General features: G+C 43.7%; 1 protein-coding gene across 1 annotated transcript; it reads right to left on the bottom strand.

Annotated features, from left to right (window-relative positions):
• Positions 1-1623: 1623 nt before the first annotated feature.
• Positions 1624-12158, bottom strand: LOC123465871 (intelectin-2-like). Its single transcript, XM_045165988.1, has 8 exons — positions 12029-12158; positions 11737-11800; positions 11015-11125; positions 9792-10039; positions 9307-9465; positions 8783-8903; positions 7403-7506; positions 1624-1960 (listed from the first exon to the last, which is right to left on the bottom strand). The coding sequence occupies exons 1-8, from the start codon at positions 12038-12040 to the stop codon at positions 1808-1810; spliced, it is 972 nt and encodes a 323-aa protein (XP_045021923.1). The 5' UTR covers positions 12041-12158; the 3' UTR covers positions 1624-1807.
• Between the last annotated feature and the right edge of the window lie 15189 nt (positions 12159-27347).

The following is a 27347-nucleotide window of genomic DNA, read 5'->3' as shown; positions in this document are numbered from 1 at the left end:
AAGGAGCAATGGAGAAAGAGTACAGAGATGGGAGGTGAGGAAAGTTATGATCAGATTTGCCTTTTGAACAAAATGGAATAAAATGTTTGCACTCTGCTCATAGCCAGAACTGTTGTCATCGAATTCACATTGTACAGATGATGCACTGAGACCTAATTCAATGCGTGGCTCGGTTTTTGAGTAAGCAACTGAAGACGGGAGCCCAGATCCTGCCATTCACATCCTAGGGAGTGTGATACTGCTTTACACTAAGTATCAATTTTGTTTTCATCCTGTTTCTGGCACTGAGTTCCTAAAACTCTTGGATGTCTTAAGTGATCAGAGGAAAAAAGCAAAAAACAAAAAAAAAAGGTTTCTTGTGTTATGTGAATGAAGTAACTTTTGGATCACACCTAAGGAGGCACGGAGAAGGCAATGGCACCCCACTCTAGTACTCTTGCCTGGAAAATCCCATGGACAGAGGAGCCTGGTGGGCTGCAGTCCATGGGGTCACTGGGAGTCAGACACGACTGAGCGACCTCACTTTCACTTTTCACTTTCGTGCATTGGGAGAAGGAAATGGCAACCCACTCCATGTTCTTGCCTGGAGAATCCCAGGGACGGGGGAGGCTGGTGGGCTGCCGTCCATGGGGTCACACAGAGTCGGACACGACTGAAGTGACCTAGCAGTAGCAGTAAGGAGGTAGGCTGGTTGCCAGGTGACTAACCACACGATTTAAGGGTTAGAACTATCAGTACTACAAACCCTGACCCTCCTGGAGGGAAGAAGGGCTGGAGATGGAAACAATTGCCCTGGTAAATGATTAAATCAATCATGCCTATGTAATGAAGCCTTTGTTTAAAAAGAAAAAGAAAAGAAACCCAAAGAAGTGGGTTCAGAGGGTTTCTGGATTGGAGAACGATGGGACGATCGGGGTTGGTGATAGGCTGAGAGGGCATGGAATCTCCTTACACTGTCCCCATACTGTACACTAAGCATCTCTTACATAGGGCAGTTCCCAATTTTTATCTTTTTATAATAAATCAATCACCAGTAGTTTCTGAGTTCTGTGAGCCACTCTAACAAATTAGTTGAACCAAAGAAGGGATTCACTGGACCCTCAAATATATAGCTGGTCCTTCCAGGCTTCCAACTGGTGTTGAAGTGGGGGATTCAAGGGGCAGATGTATAGGACTGAGCCATTCACATGTGGGATCTGAGGATTTCTCATAGTAGATTGGGTCAACATTGAGTTGAATTGTAGGACCTCCACCTAGTTATCAGAGCATTTCTTGGAGCTGAGACAACCCTCCCCAACACACACACATTGCAATGCATACTAGAATCATTTTAGAGACAATGTCTTAACTGTCAACGCTACAGAAATAAAAGAAATGGGTAGTCTCAACTACCCAACTTTTTTCCTACAGAATCTAAACAATATTCACCTTTTCTTCATTATGTTTCCATTGAGAGCTTGATTTGACTAGCCAATAACAATATGGTAGGAAAAGTTAATGAGAAAAACTTTCCCTTGCTCCTCAGTCTTACTCAGGATTTGCCTAGAAAGAGGGGCAAACTTGTGTTCTGGGACCTGAGACTAGAAGTTCCCAACTCAGAAAGTAAATCAAAAGTCACCAGAATAAGAGGCATTATTTTAATACATCTTCCAGGTGTCAGTCAATTTGTAAAAAGAATTCAAAAAAACTGAAGAGTCACAAATGATGTAATTTATTCTCCTTGCCTTGTTGGAGAAAATGGAAACATTTTTCCATCTCTGAGTTTCTGGGCTTAGGAGCTGGGTTCCACGTCTCATACACTCAGGTCTCAGTGGTAGAACAGGAGCACAGCTGCCTCAGTGATCTCCCGGCTGGAACTGTAACCCCGGTGAGTTCCGTATCCATCCCAGTCAAAGGAAGAGAAATCCCCACACTGCACGGGATCACCCTCTGGGAAGAATCCTCCTCCACCGATGCAGTGCTGGGGGGCAGAGAGAAGACATAGGGAGGGGTTGACTGTGGACACCATGGAGATCTTAATCTTTAAATCCGCTGGAATCTTTGGTCCTCTTCCTACTTGGCCTTGACCACTCCACTGCCAGAAATCCTCCCTCCAGTGGACTCTGAAATCATGTTCTTTCCTGAATTCCTTTCTACCTTCCTTCATCTTTATTCTCAGGCCTTTTACCGCACCCTTTTCCCTCGACTGATTCCCACAAATGCTATTTCCAACTGATTCCCACAAATGCTATTCCCCACGGTTCTGGCCACACCAGTCTCCTGATGATGCTCATCTTCTCCCATGACTTTTGCTAGTATCAGCATAATCATACGTTGTCAAGAAACTCCTAAATCTCGGAAGTCAGGTCCATATTTTCTGAGCTTGAAACCCCATAGGCAACTGCAGCCGCATGTCTCCATCTACATATCTCTAGATCTAACACTCCAGTTGAGCAAAACAAAACTAATTCTCTCTCTTATTGGCCTTCAACACCCTGGCTCGGGTCCTCAGCATTTCACATCTGCATCTTTACACCTGCCTCATTACCTCCCTGCCCCTAATTTCCCTGCTCTTGGATCCATGGCCTCCACCTGGCTATACATCGTTATAGAAACATCAAAGCTGATCAGGTCACTCCTCTGTTCAAAATCCTCTGAAGAGTCACATCTGCTACAACATGAAATCTACATCCTGGACAGAATGGATAAGTCCCTGCTTACCCTGCTTCCTGTAGGTATTTCCAGCTTCAGCTCCTGCTTCTACCTAAATGCACGAGATGCTCCAAAAGCAAACAACAGCTCAAGGGCCCTTCAACACCTCCATGGTCTCTCAAACGCCAGTGATTCTGAAAATGTTAGTCACTCATGCTAGACAGGCATCTTTCTGCCCTTGTTACTTGCTGAACTCTACACACAGCTTTTGAGATTCAACAAAAATGTCCCCAACTCGGAGAATCAGCTACGTGTCATCATTAGAGGTAGAAGCTCCTACATTTTGTTCCCCAGGCCCCTTGTTTATGTTGCTATCGCAGGTGACACCACATTGCAACCGTGCACTTATGTCTCCATCCCATTCAGTCTGATTTCCTTAAAATGACTGTCCGCTGTGCATGTCTAATATCAAGCACTTTGTGGGTGCTCTATCGTGTATTTTTATGAAATCAGTGCTTGCAAGGGTACATGCAAATGAGCACCAATGAACACGATAAGGCTCCATGGAAGCCAACGTAGGGGGCGACACGTCCCACCCCACTCCCAGGGCCCACACCTGCTTTATCCTCAGAATCGTAACCTAAGGGCTCTTTCATGAGGACACAGTTGTCTCACTTTGACTGACAAATGGGCAAACATATTTGAGAGGGGTGAAGACGTCCTTCAGGGTCACATTTCTTAGACTGGCAGGTGTGAAAGGAAAAGGGCCTAAGTGAATGTTCTCACCTCTATATTTCTGACACCCTCTTCTTCTTGCCCCTCCAGTCACAAAATACCATCAAAGACAGTCTCCAGCCAACACACCTATGGTATTCTCTTCTACAAGACTGGAAAACCAACAAAAACCTGAAGCTTCTAGAATTTACTAAAAATATTTGAAAATGTCTTTGTGACCCCAAGAAACAGAAATACTTTTTAAACACAACATAAAAATGCTAATCATATATGAGAATATACATAAATTGAACTTCAATACAGTAAATTATGTCCAGTGGTCAAAAGGTATAAACTTTCAGTTCGTTTTTCTTGTTCATGCCACGTATGTTACAGATCTCAGGTCCCCAGCTTGGGATCCAGTTGGGCCCCCTACAGTGGGAAATTGATCTTCAAACCATCAGGAATATAAATATGAAGATGCAGCAGCAGATCAGCTCCACGATGGACTCTGGGCTCCAGGGTGGCGGATCGGCTCCAGGGTGACCAGCAGCAGTGGTGAAGGCAAGTGCCTTCTGCTCCTGGGAGTCCTCCAGCATCAGCTCCTGTCTTCTCTGGACCCACTTTCGAACCAATTGAGAAGGGCCTTTGCCTCAACCCCCAGCCACATACTGACCGATGTCTGATGGCTCGTGAAGGTTTAAACGTTCAATGTGGACTAGCAGTAGGACGGCCAGGGTACTAAGCATGTCATCCAGCTACGCTGAGCGGCTAGAGCACATGTCCCTGCTAATTAGGGCCTGAAAAACGTGGTCCACTGGAGAAGAGAATGGCAAACCACTTCAGTATTCTTGCCTTGAGAACACCATGAGCAGTATGAAAAGGCAAAAAGACATAACACTGAAAGATGAACCCCCCTGCCCAGGTCAGTAGCTGGCCAATATACTATTGAGAAGATGGAGAAATAGCTCCAGAAAGAATGAAGAGGCTGAGCCAAAGGGGAAATGACGCTCAGTTGTGGTTGTATCTGGTGGTGAAGGCAAAGCACAAAGCTGTAAAGAACAATATTGCATAGGAAGCTGAAATGTTAGGTCCATGTGGTCAAACAGGAGATGACAAGAGTGAACATGGACATTTTAGGAACCAGTGAACTAAAATGGACGGGAATAGGAGAATTTAATTTAGATGACCATTATATCTACTACTGTGGGCAAGAATCCCTTAGAAGAAATGGAGTAGACCTCAGAGTAAACAGAAGAGTCTGAAATGCAGTACTTAGGTGCAGTCTCAAAAATGACAGAATGATCTCATTTCATTTCCAAGGCAAATCATTCAGAATATGGCAATCCAAGTCTATCTCCCAACCACTAAGAAGAAGCTGAAGTTGAATGAGTCTAGGAAGACCTACAAGACTTCCTAAAACTAAAACCAAAAAAAGATGTCTTTTTCATCATGGGGCTGGAATGCAAATGTAGGAAGTCAAGAGATACCTGCAATAATAGGCAAGTTTGGCTTTGGAGTACAAAATGAAGCAGGGCAAAGGCTAACAGAGTTTTCCCAAGGGAGCGCACTCATCATAGCAAACACTCTCTTCCAACAACACAAGAGACAACCCTGCACGTGGACATCACCCGATGGTCAGTACCAAAATCAGATTGATTATATTCTTTGCAGCCAAAGGTGGAGAAGCTCTATACACTCAGCAAAAACAAGTCCTGGAGCTGATCATGATCAGATCATGAGCTCCTTATTGCAAAATTCAGGCTCAAATTGAAGAAGGAGGGAAAACCACTAGGCCATTCAGGTATGACCTAAATCAAATCCTTTATGATTATACAGCAGAAGTGACAAACAAATTCAAGGAATTAGATCTCATAGAGTGCCCGAAGAACTATGGATGGAGGTTCTTAACCTCTACCAGAAGTGGTGACCAAAACCATCCCAAAGAAAAAGAAATGCAAAGGCAAAATGGTTGTCTGAAGAGCCCTTCCAAATAGCTGAGAAAAGAAGAGAAACAAAAGGCAAAGGAGAAAAGGAAAGATATACCCATTTGAATGCAGAGTTCCAAGGAATAGCAAGGAGAGATATAAAGCCTTAAGGGCCTTAGGAAGCATCACTACAGACAAAGTTGGAGGTGATGGAATTCCTACTGACCTATTTCATATCCTAAAAGATGATGCTGTTACAATGCTGCACTCATTATGCCAGCAAATTTGGAAAATTCAGCAGTGGCCACAGGACTGAAAAGGTGAGTTCTCATTCGAATCCCAAAGAAAGGCACTGCCAAAGAATGTTTAAATTACCATACAATTACATTCATTTCACATGCCAGCAAGATATGCTCAAAATCCTTCAAGTTAGGTTTCAGCAGTATGAGAACTGAGAACTTCCAGAGATGTACAAGCTGGGTTTAGAGAAGGCAGAAGAACCAGAGATCAAATTGCCAACATACTCTGGATCATAGAAAGCAAGGCAATTTAAAAAAAAATAATCTGTGCTGCTTCACTGACTATGCTAAAGCCTTTGACTGTGTGGATCACAACAAACTGTGAAATATTCTTAATAAAATAGGAATACCAGACCACCATACCTGCCTCCTGAGAAACCTGTATGCAGGGCAAAAAGCCACAGTTAGAACTGGATATGGAACAATGGACTGGTTCAAAATTGGGAAAGGAGTACATCAAAGCTGTATGTTGTTACCCTGCTTATTTAAGTTATACACAGAGTACATCATGCAAAATGCAAGCCTAGATAAAGCACAAGCTGGAATCAATATTGCCAGAAGAAATGTCAACAACCTCAGATATACAGATGATACGACTTTAATGGGAGAAAGTGAAGAGGAACTAAAGAGCCTCTTGATGAAGGGGAAAGAGGAGAGTGAAAAAACTGGCTTAAAACTCAACATTCAGAAAACAAAGACCATGGCATCTGATCCTACCACTTGATGGCAAATAGATGGGGAAAATGTGGAAACAGAGTCAGATTTCATTTTCTTGGACTACATAATCACTACAGACATTTGACGGCAGCCACAAAATAAAAAGACGCTTGCTCCTTGGAAGAAAACCTATGACAAACCTAGAAAGTGTGTTACAAAGCAGAGGCTCACTTTGCCGACAAAGGTCCCTATAGTCAAAGCTGTGCTTTTCCCAGTAGTCATTTATGGATGTGAGAGTTGTACTATAAAGAAGGCTGAGAAGCAAAGAATTGTGCTTTTGAACTGTGATGCTGGAAAAGACTGTAGAGAGTCCCCTGGACAGTAAGGAGAGCAAAGCACTCAGTCCTAAAGGCAATCAACTCTGAATTTTCATTGAAAGGATTGGTGCTGAAGCTGAAGCTTCAATACTTTGGCCACCTAATGCAAAGACCTGACTCATTGGGAAAGACCCTGATGCTGGTAAAGATTGAGAGCAAGAGGAGAAGGGGTCAACAGAGGATGAGATGGTTGGATGGCACCACTGACTCAATGGACATGAACTTGAGCAAACTCTGAGACACAGTGAAAGACAGGGAAGCCTGGCATGCTGCAGTTCATGGGGTCACAAAGAGAGGGACATGACGCAGCCACTGAGCAACAACAACAGCAGTGGAGTTCCAGAGTCCTAATCACTGGACCATCGGTGATGTTCCAGACTTTCATGCATAACACAAGTCCTGGGGTGTAAGGTACGGTATCGTGGCACTAGTCATAAGACTATTGTACATTGAAAAGTTACTCAGAAAGTAGATGTTCAAACTTCTCGTCACAAGAAAAAAGAATTTGCAACTGTGAGTAGTGCTGGGTGTTCGCTAGACTTGTTACAGTGATCATTTCATAATATATAAAAATATAGAATCACTATGCTGTATACCAGAAACTAATATAATGTTATAGATCAATTGAATCTCAATTAAAAAATAATAGCTACAATTTAAAAATTATGTCTACAAAATGCCAGAAAAGAGTAAAAATGCAAGCCACATCAAGCACCCCAGACAGGTACACACACACACACAAACATAGACACACATACACTCGCCCAGACAAGCCAGGGATCTTCCCCAAACTCACGTGCTCAGTGTTACAGCCAGTGACTCTCATCCCAGCACACAGGGCATGGGCTGCCCTCTCATTGTTAAACACCCTGAACTGGACGAATCCTGCAACAAATTCTTCTGGAAAAGAAGAGGCAGAGAAAAGGCCAAGGATTCCAAGGACGAACTGGAAATATCTTCCCTTTGACCAGCCCAGGAATTCCCTAAATCAACAGGTCAGCTTACAGCCAATCTGTGGGCAAAGGGCCCAGCACTTTTCCACAGTGGCTCCTGCATCCTGGCCTTCAAAAAGGAAAGAGACCCTCCCTCCATCTGGGGCAAGAAGACCAAGGCTCAGGCTCACAAAAGTCACTTATCTGTCTAAGGCTCATAGGAGAAATGAGAATCCACTGACAGATCAGCAAGAAGACCTCCAGAGGTTCAGCAGGAATAACCAATAATCAGAAGCAGCCATCAGTCTCTGCTGGCACACTTCTCATCCAATTACCATGACTTTAAAGTAAAATGACTCTTATTTTCCCACCAAAGACAAGTTCTGTGGCTTTATCATGCTAAAAAGGTCTTCTTACAATTATAGCTATCCATCATAACAAAAACAAATTTTTCTCATTACTTTGCAAGTTGTTCTCACCTGTGCACATTAATTAGCTCTTAACTATTGTAAGATTCTTACAGTGACTCAGGAAACTCAAACCAGGGCTCTGTGACATCCTAGAGGGGTAGAATGGGGTGGGAGGTTCAAGAGGGAGGGGACATATGTATACCTATGGTTGATTCATGTTGATGTATGGCAGAAACCAACACAATATGGTATTGGTTTAAAATAAATAAACAAACTAAGGGGAAATAAGAAATAAATAAACTAAGGGGGAAAAAGAATCCAACAGGGTTATTAGTTAAGAAGCCTGAGCTTATAGTTTTTTCATGATAGTTACATAACAAAAATCCATGTCACATTCCTAGAAAACAGCTTGGCATATTGTACGTGTTTAATAAATGCTAAGGATCATTAGGGTTACAAAAGATCAGTCCTGGGTGTTCTTTGGAAGGAATGATGCTAAAGCTGAAACTCCAGTACTTTGGCCACCTCATGCGAAGAGTTGACTCATTGGAAAAGACTCTGATGCTGGGAGGGATTGGGGGCAGGAGGAGAAGGGGACGACAGAGGATGAGATGGCTGGATGGCATCACCGACTCGATGGACGTGAGTTTGAGTGAACTCCTGGAGTTGATGATGGACAGGGAGGCCTGGCGTGCTGCAATTCATGGGGTCGCAAAGAGTCAGACATGACTGAGCGACTGAACTGAACTGAACGATCACTAACTTTTCTTATTTACACTTTCCCGGAGAGTGCAGAGAAGGGTTGACAACTGGGCTTTGGAAGCAGATACTCACGCTGACCATTTGGTGAGTAATAAGATGCAGTTTTCTCAGCATCACCAAAGTCATACTCAACAGGAATGGCTGGGCCGTTGTCAGTCCAGCAATTCCCTGCTCCGTATTTCACTGGGTATTTCTGCAGGGACCCAAAACACAGATTGTGGAAGACAACAGAGATACTGCCATTCTGGGCAGTAAAGGCTTTATACCCTCATGTGGTGTTATTCAGGAATCAGTATGAATAATGCTGGTGTATTTCCCCCCTGCCACCCATAGCTAGGACCCTAACCAGCCTCAAGACCCCTATCCTTTTCACTCTCTACCCGCCCCCAATCCTCTCCCCTAGGCTTCTTCCCCTGCCTGGCTCACAGTTCCTCTGAAAGAGGCGGCACACTAGTTCATAGTGACCCAGAGGTAGTAGAAAGCCAAGCAGAGGCCCTTAGTGATATGGACAGAGCAGACTTACTCCCCATCCCAAACACCTGACTCTCTGCTCACCAGAGGTAGTGCCCCCACCCCCAGCCAGCAGCACCAGGTACCTGGTAGAGTCCAAACAGATTGTGCCCCAGTCTGCAGAAGAAGCCAGAATTGGTGTGGTATCTCAGCAGGGAGCTGTTCCTCCAGTGCTGCAGGGGGGACTTGTTGGGCACGTGCCAGATGCCCAGGTCCTGGGCCTGGATGTCGTAGTAACCAGGGTTCTGCAGAGGGACACACACTCAGCCTGACCAGCCCAGGAGGTGCCACCAGCCAAAGACCCATAGACATAGTCAACAGTGGAGCTGAGAGCTCAGGTCTCCAGGGAACAGGTGCCCAGCAGTGCACAGAACCCCACCTCCCTTCAGCAGACAATGAGACCCCACCACACAAACAACCTTGGTGAGAGGAATTTGTCATTCAAGACATGGACTTCTGTCTTTCATCTTCTCCAGCCCCACACCCACATCCCCATCTCCCATCCTCCCTTCCACATGCTCTGCTCCAGCCACACTCAGCTCCCACCCTTTCCCACCTGGGTGCTCAGTACCTTGTAGTCATCGCTGGTGGCGGCCTCTGCAGACCCAAACGTGTTGTAGTTGGCCCAGTTGCCGTCGCCCTCTGGGTAGTCAGCCCTGTTGCCCTGCTGACTGGACCAGCGATCGCCCACTGTGCATTTCCCATGCATGTTGTTCTCATGGACGCTGGCCACCAGGGTCCAGCCGCCACCCCCAGAGGTCATGTCACAGAAGGTCTGGTAGACGACACCATTCTCAGTACGGAGGTGATACAGGCCATCTACAGAGGGAACCAGCCAGAGACCCCCTGTCTGAGAGCACACGGTCCACCTCAGACTCACAACCAGAAAGACTCTGGGAAGTCAGAAATGTATCCTGAAGGCTCCCACACATATCCGCTTGTTGAGGACAATTCTCTGTGGACACTGACTGCCTTTGTTCCATGCTACCTTTTCAAAGACTTTGTAGAGCGAACATCCTAGGAGACAGAGATGGTATCTCCCTCGGGATAGAGCCTTCTTATGGCCAGAAGAGGCCAGAAATCACACCTGACCACATCTCAAGTCTACATCAGGATGTAGCCTCTGCAACTCAGAGGTAAGGGCAGGCATGGTCACTGCCCATTATATGAGATTCAGATTCCCTAACTGCACAGTTCTTCCTTGTACTCAGCCCCAGAGAAAATAAACTGTCTTATCTAAAAGGCTTACATTTGCTTGACGAACCCAATTTAAAAGCCACTTGGCTAAAAAAAAAAAAAAAAAAAAAGCCACTTGGCAACCAAACTACATGGGCAGATATCTCCTGGCCCTTTTCACATCACTGGGATGGGATGGGACCCAGAACACCAGCACAGGAAAAGGCTGATGCTCTGGCTACTTCTGTAATTGTGAGTAATAAAGCTCTATGTCTCTGCCTCTGGAGGCTCATGTTTTCTACCAGAATCTATGACACTAGGGCAGAACTAACTTCTTAGCTTACAAGCAGGGAAAAATCTTACACCCACTGGAGCTACAGCCATCATGCTAAGACTCACCAGAAACACCACATTCTCCCTGTGTTCAGAAGATCATGTCTCCGACAACTAGGCTGGACCCAAAAGCCTCAAAATTCCCAATAGAAATCTCCTAGGCTGGAAGCTGGAGTCAGAGCAGACAGGAGCGGTAGGCACACCCCCTCTTGATCTCCATGACCAAGATCTGTTTAGCTAAAAAGTGGTTAAAAGGAAAGGATGCTGAGTTGGGTTATTACTCACCACCTGCTTTATGGCACCTTTCTTTGATTTCCTTGCAGCTTCTTGGAAGGAAAGACAGGTAAGGAGCACAGGTTTCCTCCTCCCAAACCTTCTCAACAGAAAGTGTCCCTGCTAGAGGATGTGAGGATAATTCTCAGTCTCATGCCGCTCACACCAGCCTTCCTGGACATTGGCTCCTAGCCCCTTCCCACTTCACAGGCTCATCACTAGACTGTAAGGCCCCAGAGGTCAGGATTCTCTCCGCTAAGACTAGCTGACCACAATCTAGTACATACTCAACACTTGCATTCTTCTCCACAACCAATTAAACACAAAAACTCTCATTATGCCTACTGTGGTAAATGGAATTGTGAGGATGAAGACTAGGGAAGGATGCTCCCTGGACACAGCCCTGACCACCAAGCACCCTCTGGGAACCCCAAGGCCAAGGCCATAGGAGCAGGAGCTGCTAGAAGGAAGCTCAGTCTTCACCATCATGGCTCCCCTGAGCCCCCTCAGCCACACAGAGGCACTGATGGAGCCCCAGGACAGGCCTTAGCTTCAGACCAAACATCCAGAGAGACCAGCAATCAACACTCTGGCCACAGCTCAATTTGGCTGCAAAGTGTGGCTTCTCTGCATCTCCATGACTCTCCCTCTAGTCCAGGACTTCAGCATCCAACCTGGTTCTACACTCCACTGCACATCTGAGCTGATGAAACTGCTGCTCCTGAGTGACTTACCTGCACTCGGCCCTCTGGTGACCACAGAGAGGAACAGCAGGAAGGAAAACCTGACTCCTGTCCCCTAAGTAGAAAGGAGATGCACAAGGTCATTGGCTGGTTCATCCTTTCTCTCCCTTCCATCCTTTCTCTTTGAACTCTCTGAGTAAGGAAAACTCAAACGGAAAGTGATGGGATTCTGGGCGCTCTGGAACCTCCTGGAACAGACCCCACCCCATTCAACCCTACAAATCCTTAAGGGGCCACAGTCTCCTTTCTCTTAAACTCCCCATTCTTAAGGCCAAGACCAGACCTGAGCTGGCATTGTGGCTCCTCACACACTGGGATCCTGTCTCAGACTCAGCACAGGGAGCTAGCTCTCTGCTTCCTTCCTCACAGATGCCAGGAGCTGAGAGCACCCAACCAGGAGGAGTCTCAGAGCTGCTGCCTCTGCAGGGAGGTCTGAGGTACTTAAAGTGCTGAGCATATGGGCCCCGCCCATCCCAGCCTACTTTGGGCTGCAGGCCCCGCCCTCGAGCATTCTTCCTTTGAAGCTTCCGGAGCCTCAGGCCCAGGCAATGAGAAGGAATGTGTGGCTGGCTGGAGGGGCAGGAGGCAGCACTCTTGGGCACACAGGTGACACTCACACAGGGCTCCCTTCCATAACAGACTCTGGGGATGGACGGGGCCTCACGGTTCTCCCCTGCAGCCTTTCCTGCTCCCACCTCAGTCAGATGCCCCAGGCCTCACACACCTCTGTCAAGTCATCATCCTTCCAGTCTCTCCTGAAACTTTGCCATGAAGCCCTCCCTGACACCCTCACCCCCTGGAGAAGCTGATGGATACTCTCCTGTCCTGCTATGGCCTTTTTCCAACCCCTAATTATGTGATGTCACACTGTCATGTCATTCTTGTATTTATTTAGAGTTAGAAATAATTGAAAATTTACAGAATATTGTAAAAATAAAAACAGTTCATAAACACAAATATAGCCTTTACCTAGATCCACCTACTGTTTGTGTTTCGCCCTATTTCCTTTATCATGTGTACCCTCTCTCTATATTCACACACAAACGTACACAACACTTTTTCTGGGCAAAAGGAGGGTAAGTTACATGCATGAAGGCTCTTACCCATAGATAAGTTTGTATTTTATTAATAGAGATATCTCATATATAACCACACTGCAATTATCGTTAACACTTTTCAGTGGAGCAGTGTAACTTTCTAGGGTCCACCAGCCTGGGAGTTCCACTCAGCTCAACTAGCATCCATAGTAAACTGAAATTTCTCTGGGTATCATTCCCTCCCATTATTAGGAGGGAATAATTTGAAGCCCATAATCCCCAGGGTACACCTGCTTACAATGTTCTACATCTCCATTCCACACCCATGCCAGCCCAACTCCTTTCAGCAGTGTCCACTGCCCAGACTCTGGCTGACCACTGACCTTGTGATACCTCATTTCCGCCACCTCTGCTGCTGGGGCTGCTCTGGGGGATCAGTTGCTGGTGCTCAGGACATTACTTCCTGTCCTTCCTGGGCCTCCAGCAGCATATCTCTTTGCTGTCCAAGATACAGGAGCCACCATGCTTGTTCAGTGCAGAGGAAGGCAAATGCCTTACACACATACAAACAGCTATCTAATCCAAGGCCTGGAATGTTATTAATAACTTACACTTACCCGTGCACTCTACTACATCACAACCATCTGAATTTGTTTTCAGAGAGGACAGGGTTGCAGAGAGAGATGGAGAGAGGACTGACCTGTCTCCCATACATGTCTGCTGTTTGCTACAGCCATAGGGAAATGACAACTAATACCACTTAATCAGGCAATTTCTCAGGTAGTCACTTGGGTTGTTCACTGTGATTAACTCCCTTCTTTTTGGAGGCCCAGGAAAGACTGCACCTCTCCTCTGTGAAGTTAAGTGGCCCATGGGACTTGTCCTAGCCAAGAAATGTGAGCAGAAAGGGTCAGTTTCAGGCTGAAGCCTTTACCAGGCAGGGCACAAGTCCACACCATCCTTTTTCCAGCTTCAGGAAATGACTCCATAAAATACGGGGCCCTGGCTTGGTGGTATGTTTATGTCTGATGAGGAAACTAATCTTCGAGGTTGGAAGGATGGCGTTCTGTGCTCTGTTTTAGGGGAAATGCTAAATGTGTTGCCTGTGGTATCTCAGGAGGTGTGTGATGTACAGACTGCACCAGGGCATTAAAGGAAGACCTCAGGGAAACAATGTCAGCGCCGCGTGTCAGCTGTCTTGGTTCTGTATGACAAAGGAGAGGGTCTGGGAGAAAAACTGGTCTGTTTTGCAAGGAGAAATGATAGGAATAATGAATTCTGGGTCTTCAGCATGCAAACAGTGTGGAAATTTTCCTTCATAAATCATCTTCAACAAGGGCACACACACATGCACACACATAAATAGCTCCCAAAACATTTTTCCATATGCACCTCAGTAAAGAACAAGTATTTTGCTATTTGGCATCCCATGTACAGGGCTTCCCTAGTGGCTCAGACAGAAAAGAATCTGTCTGCTATGTGGGAGACCTGGGTTCGATCTCTAGGTTGGAAAGATCTCCTGGAGGAGGGTTTGGCAACCCACTCCAGGATTCTCGCCTGGAGAATCCCCTGGACAGAGAAGTCTGTGACACCTACAACTCACGGTGTCACAAGGAGTCAGACACAACTGAGTGACCAGCACAGCATATTCCAAGTAAATAAGCTCACTAGTTACACAGACCCAACCCAACAGCTGAGAAACGTTGCTGCTGCATGATAGCAAACTTCTAAAATTTGTCTAGTTAAATTTGAGGGAATAAAGCCATACATTAGGGTTGAGTCACCTTCCAGATGTTCATTCTTTGGCCATCAACGCATGGTATCATCCTCCACTGAATACTATTTCTAACATGAGACAAATTGAGAACACGTGGCCAAAGGCATATGCAGTGACCTCTACCAAAAGGATATGTAACTACTAGATGACACCTTAGAAAGTCCTAAAACCTCAGGCAAAGAAGGAAGGGTTGTGTCTGTAGTACAGGTTTGGCATGTGCTGACATTCTGAAACAGACTGTGCTTAATATCCAAAATCCTAATATTTGGGGTATAATAATATGTATTACTGTGTTTTTAAAAACTATGAAATCTGAATTTATGTAACAGTATATATCTTGAGGATCAGTCTGCATTAAATTTTCAAACTGAATAATTCTACACTCCTTTAAAAAATGTCACCATATCTATTCTCACTTAAAAGCCCATCCTGATTTTATCCCAGTAAGTACACTAGCATTTCAACCTTACAGAATACCACAGTGTACTGGGATACTGAAAGCTTCTTTTGTAAAGAAGGCTGAGAGCCAAAGAATTGACACTTTTGAATTGTGGTGCTAGAAAAGACTTTTGAGAGTCCCTAGGACAGCACAGAGATCACCAGTCAATCCTGAAGGAAATCAACCCTGAATGTTCATTGGAAGAGCTGATGCTGAACGTGCAGGTCCAATACCTTGGCCACTTGATGGGAACAGTGGACTCATTGGAAAAGACCCTGATGCTGGGAAAGATTAAAGGCAGAAGAAGAGGGCAGCAGAGGATGAGATGGCTGGATAGCATCCCCAACCCAATGGACACGAGTTTGAGCAAATTCTGGGAGATAGTGAGGGACAGGGAAGCATGGCTTGCTGTTGTCCACGGGGTTGCAAGAGTCAGACACGACTTAGTGACTGAACAACAGCCACAGTGGGGTACTGAAAGCTCGTTTTGTAGTCACAACTTCCTGGTGGCAGACCCAGGTTTTAGACCTACATGGAGTCTATTCTTGCAGTTGCTAAATACTCTTACTCCTAGATGCCTCAGTCTTTTTCTTTTGTAATTAATCTGGATCTACTGAGTAATTCATTTCCTTGACATTCTCAAAATATAAAATATTAGCTTATAGACATGGGAAGCCATCAACCCTTTCCTGGGAATTGCTATAAGAGAAGAATAAATATTTGATTGCAATGTTATCAATTATATAATAAAGGCTTGCCTCAAAATTATGAAAATATACTTCAGGAAGTGGTTGATTCTGTCAGGGGGAAAGGAAGGTAAGTCTTTTTTCTCAAAGAAATCATTGACTCCAGTGTATGAACAATATCAAATATTTAGATTATAAGGGGAATTTAAACTGAATCAAATATTCACAAAATGTCATCTAAAGATTGTGGCAGGTAGTGATACTTCAATTGGTTGACATGCAACATACAAAATTCTTTTCCCAAGAACTAGATATATTGAAGCTAAAGAAGTATATTTATTCCATGGTTATGGAGAAGGCAATGGCACCCAACTCCAGTACTCTTGCCTGGAAAATCCCATGGACAGAGGAGCGTGTGGGCTGCAGTCTGTGGGGTCGCTGAGAGTCGGACACGACTGAGCAACTTCATTTTCACTTTTCACTTTCATGCATTGGAGAAGGAAATGGCAACCCACTCCAGTGTTCTTGCCTGGAGAATCCCGGGGATGGGGGATCCTGGTGGGCTCCCGTTTATGGGGTCATGCAGAGTCGGACACGACTGAAGCGACTTAGCAGCAGCATGGCCTTTCTATTTTGTTAGTGTTAAAATTCTTTCCACTTTGCTGTACACCTAAACTAACACAACAGTGGAGATCAACTATACTCCAGAGTAATTTTTTTTATGTCTTTCATGTAAAATGATATGGATTACAGATGTTCAGCTTTAGCTTCTTAGTCTTTAACTGATAAATTCGGTAACTTTATATTGTTTCCCATGAAGTCAATTAATTTTATGTAAGTGGTAAGTTTATGATTCTGTGCTGAGCCTAATCTAGCCCTGAGAAAACCAAAGTCTTCATCTCTATTGAGCAAGTATTTGAGCAGGAGCACAACTAAGCTGTCCTCCTAAAAGACACAGAAGCAACTCTAGGGAATTTACAAAACAAGCCAAAGTTCTCAACTTGGCCGGAACACTTCATTCCAAGAAGCTCATGGAAGAAGAGAAAGATAGGGGAAAGCTCCTTCACTCCTTAGAAGGAGAATTCAGGGGCTGTTACAGTTTTGCGAAAAGTCTCCCACCCCTTTCCCTTTGGGGTTACATGCTTATTATACACTATCTCTTCTTTCAGTGATGTCCATCTTTGCTTTACATATTTTGAAGGTCTGTTTTTAGTTGCATAAATGTTTATAATTGCTGTATCCTCTTGCCATATTGAACCATTGTTAATATATAATGTACTTTGCCTCTTACAAATTTTTAAGTCTAATTTATCTGATAATACTATACCATCCCTGCTCTCTTTTTATTGTCATGTTCATTGTTATTCTTCAGTTACTCAGTCCTGTCCAACTCTTTAAGAACCCATGGACTACAGCAAGCCAGGCTTCCCTGTCCTTCACCATTTCCCAGAGATTGCTCAAACTCACATCCACTGAGTCCGTGATGACATGCAAACAACTTGCCCTCTGTCATTCCCTTCTCCTCCTGCCTTCAATCTTTCCCAGCATCAGGGTCTTTTCCAATGAGTCAGTTCTTTGCATCAGGTGGCCAAAGTATAGGAACCTCAGCTTCAGCATCAGTCCTTTCGATGAATATTCAGGATTGATTTCCTTTAGGATTGACTGGTTGGATCCCCTTGCAGTCCAAGGGACTCCCAAGAGTCTTCTCCAACACTACAGTTCAAAAGCATCAATTCTTAAGTTATCAGCTTTCTTTATGGTCCAACTCTCACATCCATACATGACTACTGGAAAAACCATAGCCTTGATTAGATGGACCTTCATCTGCAAAGTAATGTCTCTGCTTTTTAATATGCTGTCTAGGTTAATTATAGCTTTTTTTCTAAGGTGCAAGCATCTTTTAATTTCATGGCTGCAGCCACCATCTGTAATGATTTTGGAGCCCAAGAAAATAAAGTCTGTCATGGTTTCTTTTGTTTCCCCATCTATTTGCCAACAAGTAATGGAATGGATGCCATGATCTTTGTTTTTAGTATGTTGAGTTTAAAGCCAGCTTTTCACTCTCCTCTTTTACTTTCATCAAGAGGCTCTTTAGTTTCTCTTTGCTTTCTGCCATAAGAGTGATGTCATCTGCATATCTGAGGTTATTGATATTTCTTCCAGCAGTCTTGATACCAGCTTGCACTTCATCCAGCCCAGCATTTCGCATGATGTACTCTGCATATAAGTAAAATAAGCAGGGTAACGATATACAGCCGTGATGCACACCTTTCCCAATTTTGAACAAGCCCATTTTTCCATGTCCAGTTCTAACAGTTGCATCTTAACCTGCAAACAGATTTCTCAGGAGGCAGGTAAGATGGTCTGGTATTCCCATCTCTTTAAGAATTTTCCACAGTTTGTTTCATCCACACAGCAAAGGCTTTAGCATAGTCAACAAAGCAGAAGTATGTTTTCTTGCTTTTTCTATGATCCAACAGATGTTAGCTATTTAATCTCTGGTTCCTAAGTTGAACTTAATTGATATTTATAGAGCCACAAGGTGAGCCTTGGTAAATTTAAGAGAATCAAAATCGTCTCAAGCATCTTTTCTGATGACAGCACTATGAGATTAGAAATAAACCACAAGAAAAAAACCCTGAGAAATACAAACTTGTGGTGGCTAAACAACATGCTACTAAACAACCACTGGATCACTGAAGGAATAAAAAAATGCCTAGAGACAAATTAAAACAAAAGCTAAATGGTCCAAAACTTACAGGATGCATCAAAAGCAGCTTGAAGAAAGAAGTTTATAGCAATACAATCTTACCTCAAGAAACATTTGAAATAAACAACTTAACCTCACACCTAAAACAACTAGAGAAAGAAGAACAAACAAAACCTAAAATTAGTAGAAGGAAGGAAATTGTAAATATCAGAATAGAAATAAATGAAATAGAGACAAAGAAAACAGTTGCAAAGATCAACGAAACTAAAAGCTGGTTCTCTGAAAAGATAAACAAGACTGATAAACCCTTAGCCAGACTCATCAAGAAAAAAAGGGAGAGGACTCAGATCAGTAAAATTAGAAATGAAAACGGTTAAGTTACAACTGACTTCACAGAAATACCAAGAATAAGAGACTACTGTGAACAACTGTATGCCAATAAAATGGACAACCTGGAAGAAATGGACAAGTTCTTAGAAGGGTACAGTCTCCCAAGACTGAACCAGTAAGAAATAGAAAATATATAAACAGACCAAGCACTGAAATTGAAACCGTGGTTGAAAACTTCCCAAAAAACAAAAGTCTAGGACCTGATGGCTTCACGGGTGAATTTTATCAAACATTTAGGGAAGAGTTATCAAACCTTTATCCCTCTGAAACTGTTCCAAAAAGTTGCAGAGAAAGGAAAATGTCCCAATTTATTTCACGAGGCCACCATCACCATGATACCAAAACCAGACAAAGATATCACACAAAAAAAGAAAATTACAGGCTAATATCACTGATGAAGATAGAAGTAAAAATCCTCAACAAAATACTAGCAATCTATTATTGCTAGTATTTTATAGCAATAATAATGTATAGCCAACAATACATTAAAAAGATCATACACCATGATCAAGTGAGATTCATCCCAGGGATGCAAGAAACTTTCAACAACCACAAATCAGTCAATGTGATACACCATATCAACAATTTGAAAAATACCACATGATCATCTCAATAGATGCAGAAAAGGCTGTCAACAAAACTCAGCACCCATTTATGATTAAAAAAAACTCTCCAGAAGGTGGGCCTAGAGGGTACACAGCTCAACATAATAAAGGTCGTATATGACAAACCTACAGCTAGCATCATCAATTCAGTTCAGTTCCTCAGTCATGCCCGCCTCTTTGCGACCCCATGGACTGTAGCACGCCAAGCCTCCCTGTCCATCACCAACTCCCAGAGTTCACTCAAACTCATGTCCATTGAGTCAGTGATGCCATCCAGCCATCTCATCCTCTGTCATCCCCTTCTCCTCCAATCTTCAATCTTTCCCAGCATCAGGGGCTTTTCCAAGGAGTCAGTTCACATCAGGTGGCCAAAGTATTGGAGCTTCAGCTTCAGCATCAGTCCTTCCAATGAATATTCAGGACTGATCTCCTTTAGAATGGACTGGTTGGATCTCCTTGCAGTCCAAGGGACTCTCAAGAGTCTTCTCCAACACCACAGTTCAAAAGCATTAATTCTTCAGTGCTCAGCTTTCTTTATAGTCCAACTCTCACATCCATATATGACTACATGAAAAACCATAGCCTTGACTAGATGGACCTTTGCTGGCAAAGTAACATCTCTGCTTTTTAATATGCTATCTGCTGCTGCTGCTGCTAAGTCACTTCAGTTGTGTCCGACTCTGTGTGACCCCATAGATGGCAGCCCACCAGGCTCCCCCGTCCCTGGGATTCTCCAGGCAAGAACACTGGAGTGGGTTGCCATTTCCTTCTCCAATGCATGAAAGTGAAAGGTGAAAGGGAAGTCACTCAGTCGCGTCCAACTCTTCGCAACCCCATGGACTGCAGCCCACCAGGCTCCTCCGTCCATGGGATTTTCCAGGCAAGAGTACTGGAGTGGGGTGCCATTGCCTTCTCCGAATATGCTATCTAGGTTGGTCATAATGAAGCAGGAATTCATAGGGCCTGGACCCCATCTTAGGCCTGGTCATGCTGATCATGCTCGGCCACTTTTCCAATGGACTCTGAACTCTTGTTTCGTGCCTATGAAAACAACCACAGAAGGATAAGAACCCCCTCCAGACAAGGGAACCTTGAAGATCGTATCTAGGTAACTCATCGCCTAAGAGATAACATACACTAATCATCCCTTCCTCCAAACAGGCCATAGATTTTTCTGTACCTATCAGAGTGTAACCTCGGGTTTATTGATTGTTGGCTAATTGTTTGACTGTTTGAGCACATGAACACATAGCACGTGAATGATGGGGTTATTGGGATTATATTTTCCTTGGTTTATGTAAGTCTCAAGGAATTTGGAGTGGTGGGTTCAGACATGAACACATGGGGTATAAAAGATTTTCACAAATGTTGGTCGGGGTCCTTGGCTAAGAGGAGACTCTGCCTTGGGCCCGCCGGTGTAATAAACTGCACTCCACTATCTGCATTGTCCTTCTGAGTGAGTTTGTTTCCCAGAACATGTGGCTACAACAATAACTTTTCTTACAAGGAGTAAGTGTCTTTAACTTCATGGCTGCAGTCACCATCTGCAGTGATTTTGGAGCCCAAAAAATAAAGTCTGACACTGTTTCCACTGTTTCTGCATCTATTTGCCATGAAGTGATGGGACCGGATGCCATGATCTTAGTTTTCTGAATGTTGAGCTTTAAGCCAACTTTTTCACTCTCCTCTTTCACTTTCATTAAGAGGCTCTTTGGTTCTTCTTCACTTTCTGCCATGAGTGATGTCATCTGCCATGTCTAGGGTTATTGATATTTCTCCCAGCAATCTTGATTCTAGCTTGTGCTTCATCCAGCTCAGCATTTCTCATGATGTATTCTGCATATAAGTTAAATAAGCAGGGTGACAATATGCAGCCTTGATGTACTCCTTTTCCTATTTGGAACCAGTCTGTTGTTCCATGTCCAGTTCTAACTGTTGAATCCTGGCCTGCATACAGATTTCTCAACAGGCAGGTCAGGTGGCCTGGTATTCCCATCTCTTTCAGAAATTTCCACAGTTTATTATGATCCACATGAGAGGGTAACAGGCAGGAAGGCCAGGGGTCTCCAAGCAGAGGAAATAGCCTGCAAGTGTCAGACATTTTTATCTCTCTTAAGCGGCAGGAGGAAACAAATGAGCGATATTTTTTCCTTCTCTATACAAATTTAAAAAGAGGTTTCTCTTAAAATACTGTGTTGCCATAATGACACCTGGTTTCACCTGAAGTTAACTATTCTCAAACCTTGAGTTAACCAATGCCTTTATCTTATGGAAATGTTTGTCTTAAGCTATGCTAATGTACTATGCATTTACCCCAAATTCTGTCTTCAAGTCGGTTCTGCCTCTTGGCTCAGAACCTACTTGACAAACCAGTATGTTATATTCAGATATTGTTCCCCTAATCTATGTAAATGAAACTATTTGTACGGTGATCTGGCCTTCTTCAAGATTCAAGTTAATCATTTTATGGCCCAGGATGAACCATTGGGTGCTAAGATTATCCCAAAATGCATCTTATGGGTGAGGGGCCTGGTGCCATTCTGAAATTTAAGACATTCCTTTCTTTCATTAACAGACTGCTAGTGACTATATAACATCCAGCTGAAGACTAGCAGGGGGGTACTCTTTCTGCCCCCTTCTGATGACTATGTCAGAAGCTTTCTCTATCTCCGTTATACTTTAATAAAATTTTATTCCACAAAAGCTCTGAGCAATCAAGCCTCCTCTCTGGCCCCGGATTGAATTCTTCTCTTCCGGGGGCCAAGAATCCTGGCGTCTTTGCGTGATTCAACAACAACCAGTCAAAGGCTTTGGCATAGTCAATAAAGCAGAAATAGATATTTTTCTGGAATTCTCTTGCTTTATCAATGATCCAACGGATACTGGCAATTTGATCTCCGGTTCCTCTGCCTTTTCTAAATCCATCTTGAACATCTGGAAGTTCATAGTTCACGTATTGTTGAAGCCTGGCTTGGAGAATTTTGAGCATTACTTTACTAGCATGTGAGATGGGTGCAATTGGGTGATAGTTTGAGCATTCTTTGGCATTGCCTTTCTTTGGGATTGGAATGAAAACTGACCTTTTCCAGTCCTGTGGCCACTGCTGAGTTTTCCAAATTTGCTGGCATATTAACTCAGTCGTTCCACAGCATCATCTTTTAGGATTTGAAATAGCTTAGCTGGAATTCCATCACCTCCACTAGCTTTGTTCATAGTGATGCTTCCAAAGGCCCACTTGACTTCACATTCCAGGATGTCAGGTGTAAGTGAGCGATCACACCATCGTGGTTATCTGGGTCATGAAGATCTTTTCTGTATACTTCTTCTGTGTATTCTTGCCTCCGCTTCTTAATATCTTCTGCTTCTGTTAGGTCCATACCATTTCTGTCCTTTATTGAGCCCAACTTTGCATGAAATGTTCCCTTGCTATCTCTAATTTTCTTGAATTAGAGCTAGCATCATACTCAGTGGTGAAAAGCTGAAAGCATTCCCTCTGAGATCAGGAACAAGACAAGACAGGACAAGGATGTCCATTCTCACCACTTTTATTCAGCACAGGTTTGGAAGTTAGCTATAGCGATCAGAGAAGAAAAAGAAGTAAAGGGAATCCAAAATGGAAAAGAAGAAGTCGAACTGTCAATTTTTGCAGAGGACATGATACTCTACATAGAAGATCCTAAAGATGCTATCAGAAAACTACTAGAGCTCATCAGTGAATTTGGTAAAGTTGCAGGCTACAAAATAACACACAGAAATCTATTGTATTTTTATACACTAACAGCAAAAGATCAAAAAGAGAAATTCAAGAAGCAATTCTATTTATCATTCCATCAAAAAAGAATAAAATACCTAGGAATAAACCTACCTAAAGAAACAAAAACCTGTGTTTCGAAAACTATAAGATGCTGATGAAAAAGATCAAAGAAGACATAAACAGATGGAAAGATACAGTATGATCATGGATTGGAAGAATCAATATTCACAAAATGACTATACTACTCAAGGAAATCTACAGATTCAAAGCAACCCCTATCAAATTACCAATGTCAGTTTTCACAGAACTAGAACCAAAAAAAGTTATATGGAAACACATAAGACCCCAAATAGCCAAAGAAATCTTGAAAAAAGAAAAATGGAACTGTAGGAATCAAGCTCCCTGATTTCAGACTACACTACAAAGCTACAGTCATCAAAACAGTATGGTACTGGCACAAAAATAGAAATATATCTCAGTGGAACACAATAGAAAACCCAGAAATAAGCTCATGCACCTATCAGTTCAGTTCAGTTCAGTTCAGTTGCTCAGTCGTGTCCGACTCTTTGCAAAACCCCATGAATCGCAGCATGCCAGGCCTCCCTGTCCATCACCAACTCCTGGAATGTTAGGTCCATGAATCAAGGCAAAGTGGAAGTGGTCAAACAGGAGATGGCAAGAGTGAATGTTGACATTCTAGGAATCAGTGAACTAAAATGGACTGGAAAGGGTGAATTTAACTCAGATGACCATTTTGTCTAAGAATTGAAGGTTTTGAACTGTGGTGTTGGAGAAGACTCTTGAGAGTCCCTTGGACTGCAAGGAGATCCAACCAGTCCATTCAAAAGGAGATCAGTCCTGGGTGTTCTTTGGAAGGACTGATGCTAAAGCTGAAACTCCAGTACTTTGGCCACCTCATGAGAAGAGTTGACTCATTGGAAAAGACCCTGATGCTGGGAGGGATTAGGGGCAGGAGGAGAAGGGGATGACAGAGGATAAGATGGCTGGATGCCATCACTGACTCAATGGACGTGAGTCTGAGTGAACTCCGGGAGTTGGTGATGGACAATCCAACCTGCAATCCATAGTTCAGCTCTTTTTGACGGTGAGGGCTGTTTTGACTGTGAGGGCTGGCTTGCTGGGTTCCAGCCCATGGCCTGGTACAGTGCCAAATCCAACCTGACAAGGAATAACTTGGCAGTGCATTACACGACGGGGGACTTCCAGCTGCATGCTAGGGAGTGATTCAGGGGACAGAATTTGGAGGATCCACTTAACAAAAAGAATACGAAGATCTTGACAGTCAAGTGAATGTTGCTTGGGTATTAGGTATCAGCTACACTCATTTGGGTATTCCAGCTAAATGTCAGTTGGATCCCATTACTTCTGTTTTTGCAAAAGTCAACAATTCTGGTTCAAATGGAATGAGCTTCATTTAGACAGTGTGTCTGGTGTGAAGCTGCCGTGTCTTCTGGTAAACAGGAAGAGCGTTACTGTTGGAGGCCATAAACTTGGAGTTTCTCTAGGGTGGGAGGTTTATCTAAATGTAGAAACCTCTAGGAAGAGCTATCAGAAGATGGGTCTTGATACACTTGTCCTGTAACCAGTAGGCTTCGCTCTCCCTCTCCTGATCCCCAGTCATCAAAACAAAGGATAATCTACAAAAGAACTGTGTTTTAAAAGTGTGGACAATTTTAAGTAAACTGGCTATCTAGCTAAATAGAAATTATCTATCTAGTTGCCAAGGCTGCAGTGTTCCAGTCACCTATGTATTATTTAGTCAATGAAGAAATTAATTCCATGACCTATGAAAGAAATGGAGTTTTATTCAAATTAAACTGAGGATGGTAACCCAGGAACAGCCTCTCAGAAAGCTCCAAGGACTGTTCTACCAGTTAGAGGCCCACACCTAGTTATGTAGGTTTTCTCTTTTCATTTATTACGTGTTCTGGCTGTGCTGGGCCCTGGCTGCTGCTCGCAGGCCTTCTCCAGCTGCAGCGAGTGGGGGCTGCTCTCTGGTGGTGGTGCGCAGGCTTCTCACTGTGGTGGCCGCTCGGGTTGCGCAGCCTCGGCTCTGGAGATGCAGGCTTCAGTAGTGGTGGCACTCGGGCTCAGAAGGTACAGCTCCCAGACTCCAGAGCTTGGGCTCAGTAGTCGTGGCACGCGGCTTAATTGCCCCACAGCAAGTGAAATCTTCCTGGCGCAGGGATCAAACCCATGTCCTCTGCACTGGCAGGCAGATTCTTTACCACTGGCCCATCAGGGAAGTCCTATCTAGGTTTATGACATAGACGGCTGTACATTAAACGATGTAGAGAGTTTGCAAAATCCTGATCTCTAAGTACAAAATGATGGGCCATGGTGACCTCTTATGAGTTCAAGAAGGAATGGTGCCTATTAAGGAGTTGCCTTGGTGCTAGGAGAATGGTGCTCTTGATGACTGAGCAAGTATTTCTGCCAATACAGAGGCTTGGTGGATGCATAAGGCAGATACACAAGGCACAGTAGAGGAGACCAAGGAGGCCAAGGGGTAGAGAAATGTTTATGCTTAAATTTTCTTGACTTCTCTTAGAATATGAATTTCCATTTCATCAACTTGAATGCAGAACATTATGAAATACTTGGGCCTGATAATGTAATAGATTTTTGTGAAATGTTTAAATTAAACACATTTTCTTAAATCTTTCTTTTTGCCCTCAGCTACAAATGTTCAGAAACTCAGAATGTCAATACTCTACAAATAAAGCAAGTCCTGTGTCCAGGGTTTCTCAAACACACTACTGACATTTCAGATCACATCACTCTCCATTTGAGGGAGGGGTCCTGTGCAATGGATGGTGTTTCCCAGAAGCCATGGCCTCTACCCAGTGGCACTCCAGCCCCACAACATCACCTCCCAGGCATGAAAATGTCTCCAAATGTTCCCAGGTGTTCGCTGGGGGTAGGGTCTCCAGGTAAATATTGTGGGAGACACATTTATACTAAAAACATTCTTCATTCTTTATCTGAAATAAAGTGTAGGTGAGTCTCCTATGTTTTTATTTGCCAAATCTGGCAGTCCTCCTGAGAGACAACAGCACCTGCTTCTCCTCCATCTCCCACCCTATTTGAGAATCACTGCTCTAATCCACAAGGAGCAATGGAGAAAGAGTACAGAGATGGGAGGTGAGGAAAGTTATGATCAGATTTGCCTTTTGAACAAAATAGAATAAAATGTTTGCACTCTGCTCACAGCCAGAACTGTTGTCATCGAATTCGCATTGTACAGATGATGCACTGAGACCTAATTCAATGCGTGGCTCGGTTTTTGAGTAAGCAACTGAAGACGGGAGCCCAGATCCTGCCATTCACATCCTAGGGAGTGTGATACTGCTTTACACTAAGTATCAATTTTGTTTTCATCCTGTTTCTGGCACTGAGTTCCTAAAACTCTTGGATGTCTTAAGTGATCAGAGGAAAAAAGCAAAAAACAAAAAAAAAAGGTTTCTTGTGTTATGTGAATGAAGTAACTTTTGGATCACACCTAAGGAGGTAAGCTGGTTGCCAGGTGACTAACCACACGATTAAAGGGTTAGAACTATCAGTACTACAAACCCTGACCCTCCTGGAGGGAAGAAGGGCCGGAGATGGAAACAATTGCCCTGGAAAATGATTAAATCAATCATGCCTATGTAATGAAGCCTTTGTTAAAAAAGAAAAGAAACCCAAAGAAGTGGGTTCAGAGGGTTTCTGGATTGGAGAACGATGGGACAATCGGGGTTGGTGATAGGCTGAGAGGGCATGGAATCTCCTTACACTGTCCCCATACTGTACACTAAGCATCTCTTACATAGGGCAGTTCCCAATTTTTATCTTTTTATAATAAATCAATCACCAGTAGTTTCTGAGTTCTGTGAGCCACTCTAACAAATTAGTTGAACCAAAGAAGGGATTCACTGGACCCTCAAATATATAGCTGGTCCTTCCAGGCTTCCAACTGGTGTTGAAGTGGGGCTCCAAGGGGCAGATGTATAGGACTGAGCCATTCACATGTGGGATCTGGGGATTTCTCATCGTAGATTGGGTCAACATTGAGTTGAATTGTAGGACCTCCACCTAGTTAACAGAGCATTTCTTAGAGCTGAAACAACCCTCCCCAACACACACACATTGCAATGCATACTAGAATCATTTTAGGGACAATGTCTTAACTGTCAACGCTACA

Source organism: Bubalus bubalis, chromosome 6, assembly GCF_019923935.1.
Source record: "Bubalus bubalis isolate 160015118507 breed Murrah chromosome 6, NDDB_SH_1, whole genome shotgun sequence".
Taxonomy (NCBI): Eukaryota; Metazoa; Chordata; class Mammalia; order Artiodactyla; family Bovidae; genus Bubalus; species Bubalus bubalis.
This window is presented reverse-complemented; position numbering and strand designations above follow the sequence as displayed.

Coding starts and splice junctions, on each gene's coding strand:
- LOC123465871 (XM_045165988.1), bottom strand. Junction 10,040..11,014: donor AAGGTGCCATAAAGCAGGTG/GTGAGTAATAAC, acceptor TTCCCTCTGTAG/ATGGCCTGTATCACCTCCGT. Junction 7,507..8,782: donor TTACTCACCAAATGGTCAGC/GTGAGTATCTGC, acceptor CTTCTTTTCCAG/AAGAATTTGTTGCAGGATTC.